The 18,353-nt window shown below is 43.4% G+C and overlaps 1 protein-coding gene across 2 annotated transcripts in view; it reads left to right on the plus strand.

Annotated features, from left to right (window-relative positions):
- UTRN (utrophin) overlaps positions 1 to 18,353 on the plus strand; it is a 583,727-nt gene that overhangs the window by 218,220 nt on the left and 347,154 nt on the right. For both annotated transcript variants that reach the window (XM_084623224.1, XM_084623225.1), the window contains exons 40-42: positions 351 to 503; positions 12,037 to 12,210; positions 17,481 to 17,669. In XM_084623224.1, coding sequence (XP_084479350.1) covers positions 351 to 503; positions 12,037 to 12,210; positions 17,481 to 17,669 — 516 coding nt within the window. The remainder of the gene's footprint in view (positions 1 to 350; positions 504 to 12,036; positions 12,211 to 17,480; positions 17,670 to 18,353) is intronic.

Here is an 18,353-nt window from a genome sequence, read left to right on the forward strand (position 1 = left end):
TACCTGGTGGACTTCTGGAAGCCGATTTGAAATCTGATTGTGACCACATAGTAGCATGGTTTGGGGATGAAAGCCTTCAGCATATTTATTGTACATACAGAAAAAATGACTGACTGAAACTCAGTGATCCCTAATTCCAAAATATTCTCCAAAGTTATAGTTTTGTGTTTCTGCAGTTGGATTTTCTAAATTTTTAAATCTGTCCCCCGAGCCAATCAGAACTTGTTGTAATTAATTAACCCCCATACTAAACAGAATCTGAGCTCGATTTAAAATAAATAAGTAAAACCCCGCTCCCCCCCATTAATTTTTCTCACACTGCGTATCCCCCCATGCCTATTTTGTTATAGGAACTGAAGTCTTTTCAAAGGAGGCAGATGGTGGAGCTCTCCCCTGCGTTTTCACAATATAAGAGAGAACAGGACAGTCTATTGAACTGGCTGAATGAGACAGAGCACCATCTGTCAGGACTGCACGGAGAGGAAGATGAACAAAAACTACAGGTAAATACAGATGTTTAAAAAATTAAGAGTGAAGGTAATAAATGACTTCATATTAGAGTTGTGTGCTGGTGCTCAGGGATATTCTTTTGATGCCATCATGGTAAGGAGTGTGTCCAGAAGGGTTGTATTAATTTTTCCATTGTGTCAGTCTGGGATTAGCCTGGAGCATTGTCTTATCATTACTGGGGGAGCAGTAGCAACCCCTGTCTAACTTTCTTTTAAATTGGTTATTCTTTGAGTGCTTGTTCACGTCCATTCCACATTAGGTGCGCGTGTGTCGCGTGCACGAGCATTGGAAACTTATCCACTTAGTGGCTCCCGTCTCACCGGCGGGGCCCCCTGAGTGGCACCACTGCGCTGTGCATATATACCCCCTCCCGGCCTGACCCCCTCCAGTTCCTTCTTCCCGTCTGTGACGGCGTTGGAACAACCTCTCTCTCTCTCGTATGAGAGCAGTCCCTTAGCCTTTCTCTTATATACAGCTGTTATCAGTTAGTTAGCTTACCTTTGTTGTGGACACTTAAGTGATTAGGTGCTTGGAGGCTTCCAGCACCCGCCCTGGGCCGCAGGGGTTGTGCCACGTGCCGCAAGCCTATGCCAGTTAGTGACCCCCACAGCTCGTGTCTACGTTGCCTGGGGGAAGAGCATCAAACTGAGCGGTGTAAGATTTGCAAGGCGTTCAAGCCAAGAACAAAGAAAGAAAGAGACTTTCGTTTGAAGCAGTTGTTGATGGAAGCCGCATTGCAGCCACCGGGCCCAGAGCACCTGACATCAGCTCCGGCTTCCTCGGTGTGTACTGCTTCAGAGCTGTTGGGAGACCTGGCACCGGCTAAACACCAAAAGCTGTTGGCTCCAGAGCACCAGACTAGGCCCCGGCACCGCTTGTCCTCCCCGGTGCGGCCCGTGGCGCGGCCAAAAGGAAGGCGCGGACGTTCCCGGCATAGGAGGCCGGCGCCTTCCAAGGCCCTGAGCACCAAGAAGAGCGGGAAGGCCGCTGTACTGGCGCGGCACCAGTGGCTTCGGCACCACGAGTCCCACCGAGCCCAGGCCTCAGTGAGCTCAGTGCGGACGATGGGCTCGAGGACTTAATGGGTCAGCCCTCCACGCCTGGAACCTTTGAGGCGGCAAAGGACCTCATTGAGCTGTCGGCGATGAGCCTCCTCCTATACAGGGAGAATCCGCCGGCACCCTTGCCACTGGTGCTGTTGAGGGGTAAGCTGGCAATGGTGCGCCGTTCAAGGACACCATCCCGGCATCGCTCCTGGAGTTGGTCTCGGTCGAGCTCCGCGTCTGTGGACGTGAGCTGGGGCTCCTGGTCAATGTCCTCAAGTCCACTCTCATGCCCACGCAGAGAGTGGAATTCATAGGGGCGGTTCTGGACGCGGTGCAGGCCAGGGCAAGCCTTCCAGTATCCCGATTCTGAGCTATCCAGCAAGCAGTGACCTCCCTGCACCAGTTTCCAATGACAACGGCCAGGTGCTGCCTGTGGCTGCTGGGCCACATGGCAGCATGCACACACATGGTCAAGCATGCCAGACTGACTCGGACACTGCAGGCGTGGCTCACTTGGGTGTACTGCCCGGGCAGGGACCCCCTGGACTTGTTAGTGACAACCCCAAGGGACGTGCTGGACTCCCTGCTGTGGTGGCAGTCCCAGCCTGTGGTTTGCAAAGGCATCCCCTTTGCCATCCCACAACCGGACCTGATGCTGGTGACCAACGCATCAGACCATGGATGGGGGGCTCACCTGGGGGACCTCAGAGCTTGTGGTCCAAAGCAGAGCGGTCACTCCATATCAATGTGAAGAAGCTCAGAGCGGTTCGTCTAGCCTGCCAGACCTTTCACGCCACTCTGAGTGGTCACAGCGTGACAGTTCTGACAGACAACACTACTGCCATGTTTTATATAAACAAGCAGGGCAGGGCCTGTTCCTCGCCGCTCTGTCGCGAGGCTCTCCTCCTCTGGGACTTTTGTATAGCCCACACCGTTTTCCTCGAGGCGTCCTATCTCCCGGGGGCGCAAAATGAGTAGGTGGACTACCTCAGCAGGTCATATCGCATGCACGAGTGGACGCTCAGAGTGGATGTCGTGCTTTTGCTCTTCCACAGGTGGGGGTTTCCATGGGTAGACCTGTTTGCCACCAGGGACAAGGCCCAGTGCCCGCTGTTCTGCTCATTCCAGGACCACAGCCTGGGTCAGTGGCAGACGTGTTTGTGATCCCATGGGGTGGGGGCTTGATGTATGCGATTCCCCTGCTCTCCTTGGTACACAAGGTCCTGCTCAAGGTACGCAGAGTCACAGTGGTGGTCCTCATCACCCCGGCGTAGCCCCACCAGCACTGGTACACAACGCTCCTAGAGCTGTTGGTGGAGGCCCCGGTAGTCCTGCCCCTACACGGGGACCTCATCACGCAGGACGGCGGGTGGCTTCTCCACCCCGACCTGCAGTTGCTACGCCTGATGGCATGGAAGCTTTGTGGCTAAATGCCTTGGAGAGCCAGTGCTCCCTTTCTGTGCAGCAGATTCTGCTTGGCAGTAGGAAACCCTCTACCAGGGCTACCTATATGGCCAAGTGGAAAAGGTTCTCTTGTTGGTGTGAGCCCTGACAGGTATAGCCGTGCCAGGCCCCGGTGCAAGCCATTCTCCTGCACCTCAAGCAGCAGGGGTTGGCCCCGTCCTCACTCAGAGTCCACCTGGTGGCCATCTCCGCCTTCCATCCAGGGTTTTTGGGGGGCTTGGTGTTTTCCAACCCAGTGGTTGGATGGTTCCTTAAAGGATTAGAGAGGATGTTTCTGTACTCACGCCCCCCAGGCCCTCTTGGAACCTTAACTTGGTCCTCTCTAAGCTCATGGGACCCCCGTTTGAGCTCCTCGCTACCTGCTCCCTCCTCCACCTTCCTGGAAGGTGGCATTTCTGGTGGCCATTACCTCGGCCAGAAGGGTGTCTGAACTGAGGGCTCTCACCTCTGAGCCACCGTATACAGTGTTTCACAAGGATAAGGTGCAGCTCCGACCGCACCTCAAGTTCCTCCCTAAGGTGGTCTCCCAATTTCATTTGGGCCAGGACATTTGTCTGCCAGTGTTTTTTCCAAAACCCTGTACGGACCCGAGTCACCACAGCCTACACACCCTGGATGTCCGTTGAGCCCTGGCGTTCTATTTGGAGTGCATCAAGCCCTTTCATAAATCTGTGCAGCTGTTCGTGGCCATAGAAGAGAGGATGAACGGCCTCCCTGAGTCGGCGCAGCGGATCTCGTCTTGGATTACAAGCTGCATCCAGGCGTGCTGTGAGCTCGCAGGTGTTCTGGTCCTGGCGGTCAGGGCCCACTTGACCAGGGCGCAAGCGACTTCCACGGCTTTCCTGGCACAGGTCCCAATCCAGTAGATCTGCAGAGAGCCACCTGGTCCTCGGAGCACACCTCCACCACCCACTACGCGGTCAACCATCAGGCCAGAGAGGACGCGGCAGTTGGCAGAGCAGTCCTCTGAGCAGTTGTTCTGTGACTCCTACCCTCCTCCAGAGGTAAGCTTGTGATTCACCTAATGTGGAATGGATGTGAACAAGCACTCGAAGAAGAAAAAAACAGTTACTTACCTTCTCGTAACTGTTCTTCAAGATGTGGTGGTCACATCCATTTCCCACCCTCCTACCCCTCTGTCGGAGTTGCTGGCAAGAAGGAACTCGGGGGGGTTAGGTTGGCAGCGGTATATATGCACGGCGCAGTGGTGCCACTCAGGGGGTCCCGACGGGAGCCGCTAAGGGAAAAAGTTTCCGATGCTTGTGCACGTGATGCGAGCACACCTAATGTGGAATGGACGTGAACAGCACCTCTCGAAGAACACCAGTTACGAGAAGGTAAGTAACCGGTTTTTTTTTTGTATATAAATACTTATTACAGGCAAGTGTTCAGTGCTGTCTCTAGTTAAGGTTCTCAGCTTCCTCTAATCTTGATGCCAAACTTTGCAAATTAGCTTGATGTGTACTAGTAATATTTTTGATCTGTTACGTCTTCAGATATTTTTCTCAAGATAGTTTGTTCACTTAAAATTTACTTTTAGCCAGTCCATAATTTCATCTAGTCTCAGAAGGGAAGCCTCTCCCTAGTTGGCCATCTTGGCTGCAAGAGAGCGATTTGACAGCTTGTACCTTTTAGGATTTCTTAGAATGTCTGGAGATGGTGCAGCATCCATAAATGTATTAAAAGAAAAGAGTTGTAGAATAATATCTGTCGAATGTTAAATGGGGGAGGGGGGGAAGCAATCCAGCTGCTGATGATTGTGGATTGTAGGAGGTGAGGAAGAGCGCTGTAAAGCTATGTACCCACCATCCTCCAGTGGCACCCATTCGTTCTAATTGCATTCAGTTTTAATATACATGTACATATGTATCTCTTAAAATTTGAAATATATGTATTTAAAGAGATTTTTGTATTACCTTATCTATTTTTTATTGTATTTTATTATGGTCCTCTTCATAAATTTGAATTTTACTCTGTAAAGAGCTACTGAATTGATTGGGTTTGGGTGGTCCTGTTTAAATCCATTACAATGTAATAGCTTTACTGTAAATAAAATGTAAATGTGGTCTCAGTTCTCCAGTGAGCTGCATATGAATAGCTCACCGAAGTTAATGGAGCTGGTGGCATGGGAAACACTGTGTCATAGAGAACTCTTTGCAGCATCAGGATTCTATGCAGCCATGTATAAATGGTGTTAAAAATGTGTGCATATAACATAAATAGAAGATGAAGGGTACATACACACCAAATACTGGAAGAAGGAAACAAACCATTTTCATACGGATAAAAGTACAGGGGAACATGATACCATCAATTTTGGGGACCCCTTCCTCACATTTATACGCAATTTAAGAATAAATTTGTCTAAAGAAGTAATTACATACTAAATCCCCATAAATTTATTTTCTGTTAATTTTAACTTGGAAATATGTATAATATTTTTCTTAGGTTTCTCCTCTTTTTTTTAAACAAATATTAATATGTCAGGCCCTGATCGTATAAAGACTTATATGTGTACTTAACTTTACACAATATAAAAAGTCTCATTGAAGTTTGTGGGGATACTCAGTGTGTGTAAAGTTAAGCACGTGCATAAATCTTTGCTGGATTGTGTGCTAATTTTCTAAAGAAAAATGATATATTCTGTAATTCAGTGGAATATAAAAATGAAACCTAGATATTAAACATATGAAATAATTTCTCTTAAACTTTGAGAATACTAATTTTTTTACATTATGCATAAAGTTCTGTACACTTACTCGAGGTAGTATAAAATAATATGATTCTGATGTCTTGCATTATTTGAGTACTAGTATGTGATCATGTAAAAAACATGGACTATCAAGGTACATGCAAAAGAGGGTGCAGTTTAGGTTGCATAAGCAACTTTCACTTTCATGTGCAAACTTCTGAGTACTTCACTTTGTAACCTCATAATTCTTTAAAGATAATTTTTGTCTGAGAATTAATATTTAACTACAAAGGGTGAAATATTACTTATGAGAATTCTATTGTGTGTAATAGTTAGATTCCCAAACAGCTAGAAGTTCCCAAATAATCTGAGAGGACTTTCCCCTAAGACACTATTTATTGATTTAGTTCCTGTCCAGAAATCTGTGTGTTTAGGTGCTGAGGTTACGAATTCTTTTTTCTATTTCTCCTTTTCATCCTACCAAGATAGTTTGGCTGATATGACAATTAGTTTAATATTTTATGCAGTAACAATGAAAAGCCCTGTGAAGGAGTAAGTACTTTCTTGGACAAGCTTGGGGGTTAGGCAATCTGTGAAGTCAGTTCTGAATTTCTGGTTATGAAGCTTCATAATTAAAACCAATCAATCTCTTTAATTGTTCAGTAACTTTTTAAACTCAGGACCAATTAAAGAGGGGGATGGGGAATGTTCATGCTCCGAATGAGACCTATACAGCATGAAATATTAATGTGATACATGTCATTCAGTGCCCCATTGCATCAGCTACCTATGACAGCCATAAGGTTATAAGAGCTGGTCTGCTGTCCTTAGCGACTTTGTATATCGTGATAGCTGCATTAAGGTTTCAGGTTCACATTAATGGTAATCCCCTTTAGATGGGCATTTTAACTCATTTAACCTTCTATTGTGTACCTGCAGGATCAGTGGGCTGTTAATGATGGACTCTAAGTCCCAACATCTGTTAGCTGAACCTGTATCTGGTTGCTCTATCAGGTACTTCATTAATCACTCCTGCCTATGTGCATGACCCGTCTGGGTTTACTGCTGCACCAGGGGGCAGGCACCCTGAGACAAGCCATATTAAAATGGGACTATATTTACTTCACAGGATGCTTAAGATCTCCCTGCATGTCAGACAGCAGCTTATTCCCAAGAGGATCAATCTCCTCCCCCCCATACTCTACAAAGAGCCTCTTAAGGCTTCCCATCAAACAAAGGACAAATCTCATAGCTAAAGAACTCCTGAGGTTGTCTAATCTTGAGGTGAGCCATTGTAATCTTTCACCTTGCCCATATCCCTTTCAGACACTGAGTCCAGATGGGTTTGGACAGGAAAGACAGTGGGGGCCTCTCAGCACAGATTTCAGATCTTCACCATTCACCCAAGGGTCCCTTCCAGTTCTCTGGATTTTTCTCTACTGTGCATTCCTGACACATAATCTCTGAGAGGAAGCAAGCCACAAACGAGTAAACCAATGGAGTCTTAGGTCTCCTTGTGGGATGAAGAACTGCTTCCACTCAGTGCCGGGAAATGTAATTTCCCACAAAATCTTAAGACCTTATACAGGCGAACAAGGCTGCATTTTAATGTACTTCAAAACAAATCCAGTCTGACTACCCTTCCAGAGATCATAGAAATATAGGGCTGGAAGGGACCTTGAGTCATCATCAAGTCCAGCACCAGTGCTATGGGGATCGCAAGGTTATTACATAGTGGGTCGCGAGCTGGCAGCCTCCACCCCAAACTCTGCTTTGCCTCCAGCATTTATAATGGTGGTAAATATTTTTGAAAGGGTTTTTAATTTATAAGGGGCGGTCACACTCAGAGGCTTCCTGTGTGAAAGGGATCACCAGTACAAAAGTTTGAGAAACACTGATCTAGACCATCCCTGACAGGTGTTTGTCCAACTTGTTTTTAAAAGCTTCCAATGATAGGGACTCTATGACCTCCCTTGGAGGCTGGTTCCAGACCTTAACTACTATCCTAGTTAGAAAGTTTTTCCTAATATCTAACCTAAATCTACTTTGCTGCAGATTAAGCCCATATACTTCTTGTCCTACTTTCAGTGGACATGGAAAACAACTGAACATCATCCTTTTGATAACACGTTGGAAGACTGGTGTCCAGTCCCCCCATGTCGTCTTTTCTCAAGACTAAACATGCCCAGCTTTTTTAACCTTTCCTCATAGGTCAGGTTTTCTAAATCTTCTTTTATCATTTTTTGTTAGTCTCCTCTACACTCTTTTAAATATGTCCACATCTTTTTCTAAAATGTGTTGCCCAGAATTGGACACTGAACTCCAGTTGGGACCTCACCGGTGCTGAGTGGGATAATTACTTCCTATATGTTATATGCAACAATCCTTTCAATATACCCCAGAATCATATAAGCCTTTTTTTGCAGCTGCATCATATTAATGGCTCACAGTCAGTTTGTGATCTGCTATAACTCCCAGATCCTTTTCACCAGTTCTTCCCCATTTTGTAGTTGTACATTTAATTTTTCCTTCCTAAGTGAAGTACTTCGCACTTGTCTTTATTGAATTTCATCTTGTTGAATTCAGACCAGTTCTCCACGTTGTCAAGGTAATTTTGAGTTTTAAACCTGTCCTCCAAAGTGCTTGCAATCCTTCCCAGCTTGGTGTCATCTGCAAAGTTTGTAAATGTACTCTCTATTCCATTATCCAAGTCATTAATGAAAATATTGACTAGAACCACACCCAGGACTGACCTCTGCACCCCACTAGGTACACCCTCCCGGTCTGACAGCAAACCGTTGATAACTACTGTTTGAGTGTAGTCTTTCAACCACCTTATAGTAATTTCATCTAGACCACCTTTCCCTCAGTTCCACATGACATTCTCATAAGCAAATATGTCCAACACAGTTCTAAAATCAAGGTATATCATGTGTTCTGCTTCCCCCTTACCACTCAGTCAGTAATCCTATCAAAGAAGGAAATTGTTTGTTTGGCATGATATGTTCTTGACAAATGCATGCTGACTATTCCTTATAAACTTATTGTCCTTGAGGTGCTTACAAATTGATTGTTAGATAATTTGTTCCAGTATCTTTCCAGATATTGAAGTTAGTCTGGCTGGTCTATTATTCCCCAGGTCCTCCTTGTTCCCCTTTTTAAAGATAGATACTATGTTTGCCCTTCTTGAGTCTTCTGGGACCTCTTCCATCCTCCAGAAGTTCTCAAAGATAATTGCTAATAGCTCCAAGCTTGCTTCAGCTAGTTCCTTAAGTACCCTAGGGTGAATTTCATTAGGCCCTGCTGATTTGAATACATCTGATTTACCTAAATGTTCTTTAATCTGTTCTTTCCCTATTTTGTCTTGCATTCCTTCCCCCTGTTAATATTAATTGGGTTGAGTATTGGGTCATCATTAACCTTTTTAGTGAAGACTGAAGCAAAACTGGCATCAAGCATCCCAGCTTTCTCTTCCCTAACAAAGATCCTTCAAAGAGTAATTTTTCTATGAAAGGACCTATTGATAGGAAGGTGGAATCTTCACTGAGAAGAAAGGAAAAAGGCACCTCTGCAGCCTTCAGAGCTTTTATAGCATTGACTTGCCTCATGCAGTGAGTTCTGGAGTAGACAGTGGGAGAGGAGGGAGATCCGTGCATCTATGAATGCTCAGTGGGAGGAGGGCAAATGCGGGTTCAATATGGGATAAGGATACATGTGGCTTTAGTACAGACAAAACAGCTACTCATAATTTGAGTACTCAGGTGACCCATGCTAAGGTGCTTTGCTGAACAGGATGCTTTCCTGAATCAAAGGCATTTAAATAATAAAGCAATTAGTAAATTTTTAAGGTGGCTCCTGTATGTAAAAAATCATGTAGGAATGTATGTACGTAGCACAGAATGTTGATAGACCAGAATTTTCATGTGGAGGTTGGTTGCTCACAATCAGTTACTTTATTTGAAAACATCATCTAGCTTCCAGACGTAACCAGTATTGTTAAATCAGTTGGATTTACAGAGAGGATGAGCTGTTCAAATGTAATGGTCTAAAACTCAGATAGTATAGTGCCGATATTGCTTCATACCCTTTTACCCCCAGACTTTTGATACTGAGGTGCGCTTTGAGTAGAGTGTGAAACTTCCACTTCCAGAGGTTTGTTTTTGTGGCTTGTGTATTATCTGTTTAGTTGAGTGATCTTGAACTCTTGCTAGCAAGTATGTCCCCGGAGGCTTTTTTTTTTAAATGTCAACATTTCTGAAGTGAGAAATTGTGCTCCCAAGAAAGATCAGTCGAGATGAACCCAGTTGCCATAGAGTTCCTGTGGAGCCAACGGACAGTCTGATCCTGAAACTAGAAAAATGCTGAATCACCCGATAAAGCATTTAATTTCTCCTCCCTCCCCCCAGCAAGGGCAAACATTTTGATTCTTTGTGTGCCTGTGATCTCAGTAAGGTTGCTTTATGTGGAAGAGGAAAAATCCCTGGAAGTATCCCAGTTTAGAAACCTGACACAACTCTCTGCTAAGCTGCCAGTGTTTGCCTGATGCATTTCCAACTTCTGGTTCGATCCTGATTGGAAAGTGTTCGGTGAGTTTTTTTAACTCACTGATGCAGCTAGCTCAATATGCAACCATGAGATAAGCGCTCAAGAAGATGGAGCTAGTATTTGGAATGGGCAAGTTTGAGGGAAACAACTCTTGGATTAGATAGGCCTGGGAAGAAAGCTTAGACTTGGGTTTCATATAGTATTACTTAAGAGTTACCTTTCTGTTACTAAACCAGGGCCAAGGAAGGGGAAGACTTTAACACTCAATAAATGTATACTTTTGTTAGGCGTGGGATGGACTCTACCCACTTAGGATTGTATACGCTTATTCTATACGCTTATTCTATAGAATGGCTGATAGTCTTTCCTGAAATATTGATGATATGCTATGTGTCCCTTGCCCACCCATACTGAAACAAAGTTTATTTGAAATATATATTGTCTGGAGAAGCATAAATCAGGAGTTTATAGCTTTTGTAAAACTTTCCCTGAGCGTTTTTCTAGCTGGATCTTCAGTGTGAAGGCATTTTTTTAAAATCGCTTTCAATTTCAAGAGGATGGTTCTCATTTAGATTTTCTTCCTACCTTGCTATACCCCATGATTTAGCTGAGATAAAGGCAAATGAATTCTTAAATTGCAGGAGGAAATTAGTGGACTAAAGTCCTTGAGATTACTCCCCTCCCTCACCCCCAAGATTTAGAAAATTATTTGACATGAACAAATGATCATTTTACAGATTGAAAGGGAATTTGCTGCTGGTATTCATGCTGTTCTCTTCCTGATACACTGGTGTTGACATTTAATTGGGTCAGAACACAGCCACCAGAGGCTCATAAGTAATATTCTCTCATAGTTAAGTAAAGCTCTCCATTTTTCCTCTTATTCTGTATTTGTTGTTCATCTTACTTAAAAAGACCTCAGGATTTCGTAAATGTGAGCAATTTCTTTTGCAGTAGTTAAGTAGAAAATTTGTGCACTCACTGATTGCATAGATTTAACTCGGATGAGCACGAAAAACTGACACAGCAATCTCAATACTCAAATGAAAAAGCCTGTTTCCAGAATTCAGTGTGTATGGCAAGAGTGGTTTGAAATGCTGGATTTCCCTGACCAACAGGATGTTTATTTGCAAAGATGGGAATACAGTGGAAGCTTGATTAACTGAGGTACCTTATTGTATAAAATGTATGCTCTGAGTGAGTATTCTCCATTCGTATTGAAGATGTGTATTTTGTAAGGAGAGATGCCCAGATCCTCAAAGGTATTTAGGTGCTTATCTCCCTTGACAGCAATAAGGGTTAGACTCCTTAGATATCTTTGAGGATATGGGTCAAAACGTTTAATAAACCTGTCCTTTCAGCAGTGAAATTAGAGATGGAAAAGACAATTAGGTCATCCAGTCACCTCTTCCAAGGCAATAGCTCAACCACTTGATCTTTGATTTGCTTTTTATCTGTTGGTGCTTAAGATAAAGTTGGGCACCAAATTTCCATGCTTACAATTTTTTAAAAAGAAAAACACCAGATTTACATGAGATTTAGTTGGAGTGAGCCAACTTGCAAGGGACATAATTACGTGAGGCAGAAATTACCGTTCCTCCCCAGGCCTTGTTGGGTCTGCATCTCCACATTTAAGGAGGAGAAAAGCTGAATATATAAAGCAGTAGTGTAGTAATATACATACACCACTCTGGTGTGTTTACCCATTGAATGATGCGTGAAAAGGGGGAAATAACTTTTCAGTGATTGCAGCCAGCTGTAATTAGGTGTACTCTGCAGGAACTGCTTCAGGAGCTTGAACAGCACCGCGAGGAATTCACTGCTTTGCAGAAGAAGAGCAGCAACCTGTCCCAATATGGCCCAGTTGGCGAAGCAGAGCACACTGTTTGTCAGCGCTGGCAACAAGTTGAAACCCAGTTTGCTGTATGTCAACAGATGCAGTTCAAATCCCAGGTAAGCTTTTTTTCTAATGGAAGGTAAACAATTGTATGTTATAATGCAGCAGGACAGAAAGATAAGTCAAAAGAACTATCCATTTGAATGAAATCCAGAGCCTTGCATTTGGCCAGTGCATACTGGCATGCGTGCTGCAATAATTTGTAGCATCCTTCATCCTCTGCCATGGAGGTAGCTGCAGAACCACAGCATGTGGGTTAGTGCACCTTAGTTGTCCTACATGACTTTTAGGCATTTGTCCATTCTCAGTCTTCTTTTACACCTTGTGCTCTGCTGAGGAAAGATTTTGAAGAGAGCAAGGATGATGATGCAGATGATGCAAAGAGACTGCCCTCTCCTTCTGCAGCAGAAGCACACTGGTTCCAAGGCCGGGGAGACCTGCATGGCTGCAGAAGAGAGAGCTGGATTTATGTCTTCAGAATTAAATCACTGAAGTTGGTGAAGTAATAAAGCATGTGAACAAAATGAACATATAGGGACACCCTGAAAATAGTAGCATGCACATGTACTGGTTTATAAATTTTCTAGATCTGTCTGTCACGACAGAATTGTGCAGTCAGCATATGCGTAATTGTTGCGAGTTTTTTCTAACAGTGCCTATCCACTATTGTGATACTGCATCAAAGGTCATTATTGATATCTGATAGAGGTCTATAAAATCATGACCAGTGTGGAGGGTGTAAAAAAGGAAGTGTTGTTTACTCCTTCTCAGCTCCCAGACTGCTGCGCTGGGCATCACAACATGGGAGTAGATGGCCAGCCCTCTGTGGAGAAAGAGGTGGTTAGGGACTATTTAGAAAAGCTGGACATGCACAAGTCCATGGGGCTGGATGCGCTGCATCCAAGAGTGCTAAAGGAATTTGCAGCTGTGATTGCAGAGCCATTGGCCATTATCTTTGAAAACTCGTGGCAAACGGGGGAAGTCCCAGATGACTGGAAAAAGGCTAATGTAGTGCCAATCTTTAAAAAAGGGAAGAAGGAGGATCTTGGGAACTACAGGCCAGTCAGCCTCACATCAGTCCCCGGAAAAATCATGGAGCAGGTCCTCAAGGAATCAATCCTGAAGCACTTACATGAGAGGAAAGTGATCAGGAACAGTCAGCATGGATTCACCAAGGGAAGCTCATGCCTGACTAATCTAATTGCCTTCTATGATGAGATTACTGGTTCTGTGGATGAAGGGACAGCAGTGGATGTATTGTTTCTTGACTTGAGCAAAGCTTTTGACACGGTCTCCCACAGTATTCTTGTCAGCAAGTTAAAGTATGGGCTGGATGAATGCATTATAAGGTGGGTAGAAAGTTGGCTAGATTGTCAGGCTCAACGGGTAGTGATCAATGGCTCCATGTCTAGTTGGCCGGTGTCAAGTGGAGTGCCCCAGGGGTCAGTCCTGGGGCCGGTTTTGTTCAATATCTTCATAAATGATCTGGAGGATGGTGTGGATTGCACTCGCAGCAAATTTGCGGATGACACTAAACTGGGAGGAGTGGTAGATACGCTGGAGGGCAGGGATAGGATACAGAGGGACCTAGGCAAATTGGAGGATTGGGCCAAAGGAAACCTGATGAGGTTCAATAAGGATAAGTGCAGGGTCCTGCACTTAGGACGGAAGAACCCAATGCACAGCTACAGACTAGGGACCGAATGGCTAGGCAACAGTTCTGCAGAAAAGGACCTGGGGTGACAGTGGATAAGAAGCTAGATATGAGTCAGCAGTGTGCCCTTGTTGCCAAGAAGGCCAATGGCATTTTGGGATGTATAAATAGGGGCATAGCAAGCAGATCGAGGGACGTGATCGTTCCCCTCTATTCGACATTGGTGAGGCCTCATCTGGAGTACTGTGTCCAGTTTTGGGCCCCACACTACAAGAAGGATGTGGATAAATTGGAGAGAGTCCAGTGAAGGGCAACAAAAATGATGAGGGGTCTGGAACACATGAGTTATGAGGAGAGGCTGAGGGAACTGGGATTGTTTAGTCTGCAGAAGAGAAGAATGAGGGGGGATTTGATAGCTGCTTTCAACTACCTGAGAGGTGGTTCCAGAGAGGATGGTTCTAGACTATTCCCAGTGGACAGGACAAGGAGTAATGGTCTCAAGTTGCAGTGGGGGAGGTTTAGGTTGGATATTAGGAAAAACTTTTTCACTAGGAGGGTGGTGAAACACTGGAATGCGTTACCTAGGGAGGTGGTAGAATCTCCTTCCTTAGAAGTTTTTAAGGTCAGGCTTGACAAAGCCCTGGCTGGGATGATTTAATTGGGGATTGGTCCTGCTTTGAGCAGGGGGTTGGACTAGATGACCTCCTGAGGTCCCTTCCAACCCTGATATTCTAGAACACAAGAACGAGGGGCCACCAAATGAAATTAATAGGCAGCAGGTTTAAAACAAACAAAAGGAAGAATTTCTTCATACAACTCACAGTCAACCTGTGAAACTCATTTCCAGAGGAAGTTATGAAGGCCAAGATTATAAAGAAGAACTAGATAAACTCCTGGAGGATAGGTCCATCAATGACTATTAGCTAGGATGGGCAGGGATGGTGTCCCTAGCCTCTGTTTGCCAGAAGCTGGGAATGGGCGATAGGGGATGGATCACTTGATGGTTACCTGTTTTGTTCATTCCCTCTGGGGCACCTGGCATTGGCAATTGGCATTGGAAGACAGGATACTGGGCTAAATGGACCTTTGGTCTGACCCAGTATGGCTGTTCTTATGATTATTTTAAGCCCCTATGTTTTAACTATGCTCTCAATTGCATTAGACCCAATTTTGTGCTTGTACATCATGATTTTTTTTTTGTGCATGATAAATGGCTGAGACATAACATGTTATGAATTAGTAGTCTTGTGGCAGTGCCCTGACGGTCCAGTTTCAGTCCAGTGCTAGCACTGCAGTTTGGCATCCTTCCTTAGAAGTGTTCAGTACCTGAGATAAATTTCATTCAACAGCTAGGTGCCCTTCTGTGGTTCTTTTACTCTTGACCACGCAGATTATGCCCACTGGGTTCTAGTAGATTTGAACAACGTGTTTAAGGTGCCCAGAAATATCCAGACATTGAATTCAACTTTAAGCTTGACAAGTTCATAGAGTGAAAGACCCAAGTGTGTTTTCTCAGCCACTGCTATTGATCAAACACAGAATTATTATATCAAGGGAGAAGGAGAGCTGTTTGTTTGTCTCACTGACCATTGAAGTACATTTGGGTAGTGGATGATGAGGAGGCCAGATGTCGTTTGAGTGATTTGAGCAACTGTAAGAGATTTAGCCGCACAATGGGAGGAAGAAAATGCAAAATATCACAGATGAACAGCAGCTATGCAGAAATCAATTGCAAAAGTTGCCAATTTTCCTTCAGTCTTCCTGAGATTGAATAACTGGTCTGTTCATTTGGAGTGGAGCACAAAAAGCTGATCTTCCTCAATACTGTTCTAAGGATTGCAGACCCAGCTGCGGAAGAGACCTTTTGTAAGTAGAGGTATTTTTTGAAGATCACTTTTAATAGCTTAAGGAAAGAAAAAATGCCACTTCATGCTGTTACTGGTGCAGTTAATTACCCTGCTTTGGTAGCTGAACACCTGAAGTGAGTTTACCAAAAACCCCAATCATGAATTTTAGAGTAACTTTGAATTTTTTTATGGTTTATATATAGAGTGGTAGACACAGGATGAAAATTTAGATGAATTCTTCTGATATGTGTTTCTACCATCATGCTAATTGGCAGCAAACCTTAATGTTGGTACTAAGAGTGATCTATTCAATATGTCTACACAATTCAGCGGAGGCAATATTAAAGGCATTGAAGTTACTAATGTTCTCGCTGCTGTCATTACAAAGAACACTTTTTAGAATATTACAGTCAGCATCACTTCACCTTCTCCCCTACTTCCCCCCAAAGTACCTTGTGGGACGGTTATATATTTTAAAAGGTACAAGTAGATTTGGCATTGGAGTTCAAATAGGACACTGGTTCTGTAGGCACTTCAATAAACTGGCACAACGTCTTACTTATAAGAGAGAACTCTTCCATTTCCTCTCCAATTTCCTTACTAAGCCATTTGATCAAAACACAAAGGAACTTGCAAATAATATAGAGCTCTGATACTCATTGCACCATCAGGCAGTTTTGTCAGCTCATTTGCTTCATGTAAGCATGATAGTGTGTTCTACATACAGCAGGTGAAGTAGAGAATGTTCATTGCAAGATTTTAATTTTTATGGTTTATGTTAAAGCTCTGGTGTTTTCAGTGTCCTCTGACAACACAGTGTCCTCTGTCCCTTAACAAGCTTTTGAAACAGGAAACCATTTCCAGGATGCTTCAGCCCATGGAAAATCTGCTTCATATACCTGTGACTACTGTCTTTTCCAGATATGGCAACGATGTAACCTAGGCCACCTGGAGCTAATTTCCAGGAACTCTCCAGTGCACTTATGTCATCTATATCACATGCCATAGAAGAAAGCTGCATTTTACCACCTCCAGTGCTTCCCTCTCTGCTAACTAGAAATTCACCCAAACAGATTCTGGTCTATAGGAGCCACATCAGATGATTCCAGAGGCCCCAGAAGTTGCTAATCTTTTGTGGCTGGAAAATGGATACAGTGGATGCTGTATACATACAAATATGGCACTCGGTTGCAGTATTTTGTCATTATGAGGGAAAGTGAGGCACTTTGATGCTGGAAACCATGTAAGCATCTTTCAGCAAGAATATTTAGTACTTGCTGGAAAAGTGCTCACATGCTTTTAAATCCTTTTAGGGCCTTAGTCATCCCATGCAAAGCTTAAAACTTACGAGAGGATATTTAAAAATTCTTTAGGGAGCAAAATGTGCTAAGAAGACGGGGAGGAAAAATGGTGGGATGTGCTGGAGTAAATTTACAACTGTGTTTTGTCTTCAGTAAAGCACTGACAACCAGGAAAGCAGAGACTATCTTTTCTTTCCATTTGTTTCCTGTAAACATGAGTCCAGGGAGAAAGTGTTATGGCATGAGGTACAAAAATGAAGGTGGGAGAACTAAAAAGATTTTTTTTTTAAAAGGATTTAAAAAATAAATAAATTAATTGCTGGTATAATCCTGATATTGGGTAATTTTGAGAATGATAGAAAGAACTCTTATGTCTTTTGTTTTTAATTTAGAAAATGCCTACTCTGAATATAGTAGAAATTTTTCATTTGTAACAGTAGCCTTTTTGTTTTGGATTTTTCTTTTTCCAAAATGCATTAAATTGAGAAGAATAAATAATTAAATGACCTTTTATGTTTCTTTAGGCGATCCCTGTCCTGAGGTTAAAAGGCAACTATCCATCAGGAATTATGGCTTCTCCTTTCCCTAATGAATACCTCGTTGAAATTAACAGAGTTTTGCTGGCTATGGCCGATGTTGAACTGTTGCTGAATGCACCAGAGCTAAACACTGGTGTCTATGAGGACTTCTCTACTCAGGAAGACTCATTGAAGGTATTGCAAATTTAAGTGTTGTATTGCAAAAAGAGCAACAAAAAAGGATGAAAACCAAGAAATGATTCAGTGGTTACATTTTCAACTTGTGTAGTGTACTGGTTCAATATATATCGTGAAGAAAATAATAAATAAATCCTACTTGTGTCCTTCCCACTGTAGCTGCTGTTCGTAACTGTCACGTGTCAGTGCATATTTTCTGTCTCTCTGTTTGGAACACTCAAGTTTGAAATGGCAAGTAGAGATGTGAGAAGTGGTTGTTTTCTTTCAGTGAAATTTTACAGTTGTCTGTTTAAAATGTTGACTGCTACAGGGATTCCAATTTTTTTCACAATGTGATCAACATCTTATTTCAAGAGAGAGAGCCTAATGGGTAAACTTCCCTTCCACTGTCTCAATCGTGATTTCATACACATATCCCTGTAGTAACCATAGCTGTTAGTTGGAAAAGTATTAGGAAAGTATTTGTTCATAGCTGAGTTTACTGCAAATAAGGTTTAACTTTAAGCATGAAAATACTTCTGTCCCAATTCAGTAAAGCACCTAAGCCCATAACTCATTCCAATTGAAGTCAATTGGACTACTTACATACTTCGTTAATTGTTGTTTTTGAAAAAGTAACTTGCTGGGTAAAATTTTCCAAAGCACCTGAGACCATTTTCAGAAGTGAATTAGATACTTAGG

The sequence above is a fragment of the Lepidochelys olivacea genome, assembly GCF_965140295.1.
Source record: "Lepidochelys olivacea isolate rLepOli2 genome assembly, chromosome: 3".
NCBI classification, from domain to species: Eukaryota; Metazoa; Chordata; order Testudines; family Cheloniidae; genus Lepidochelys; species Lepidochelys olivacea.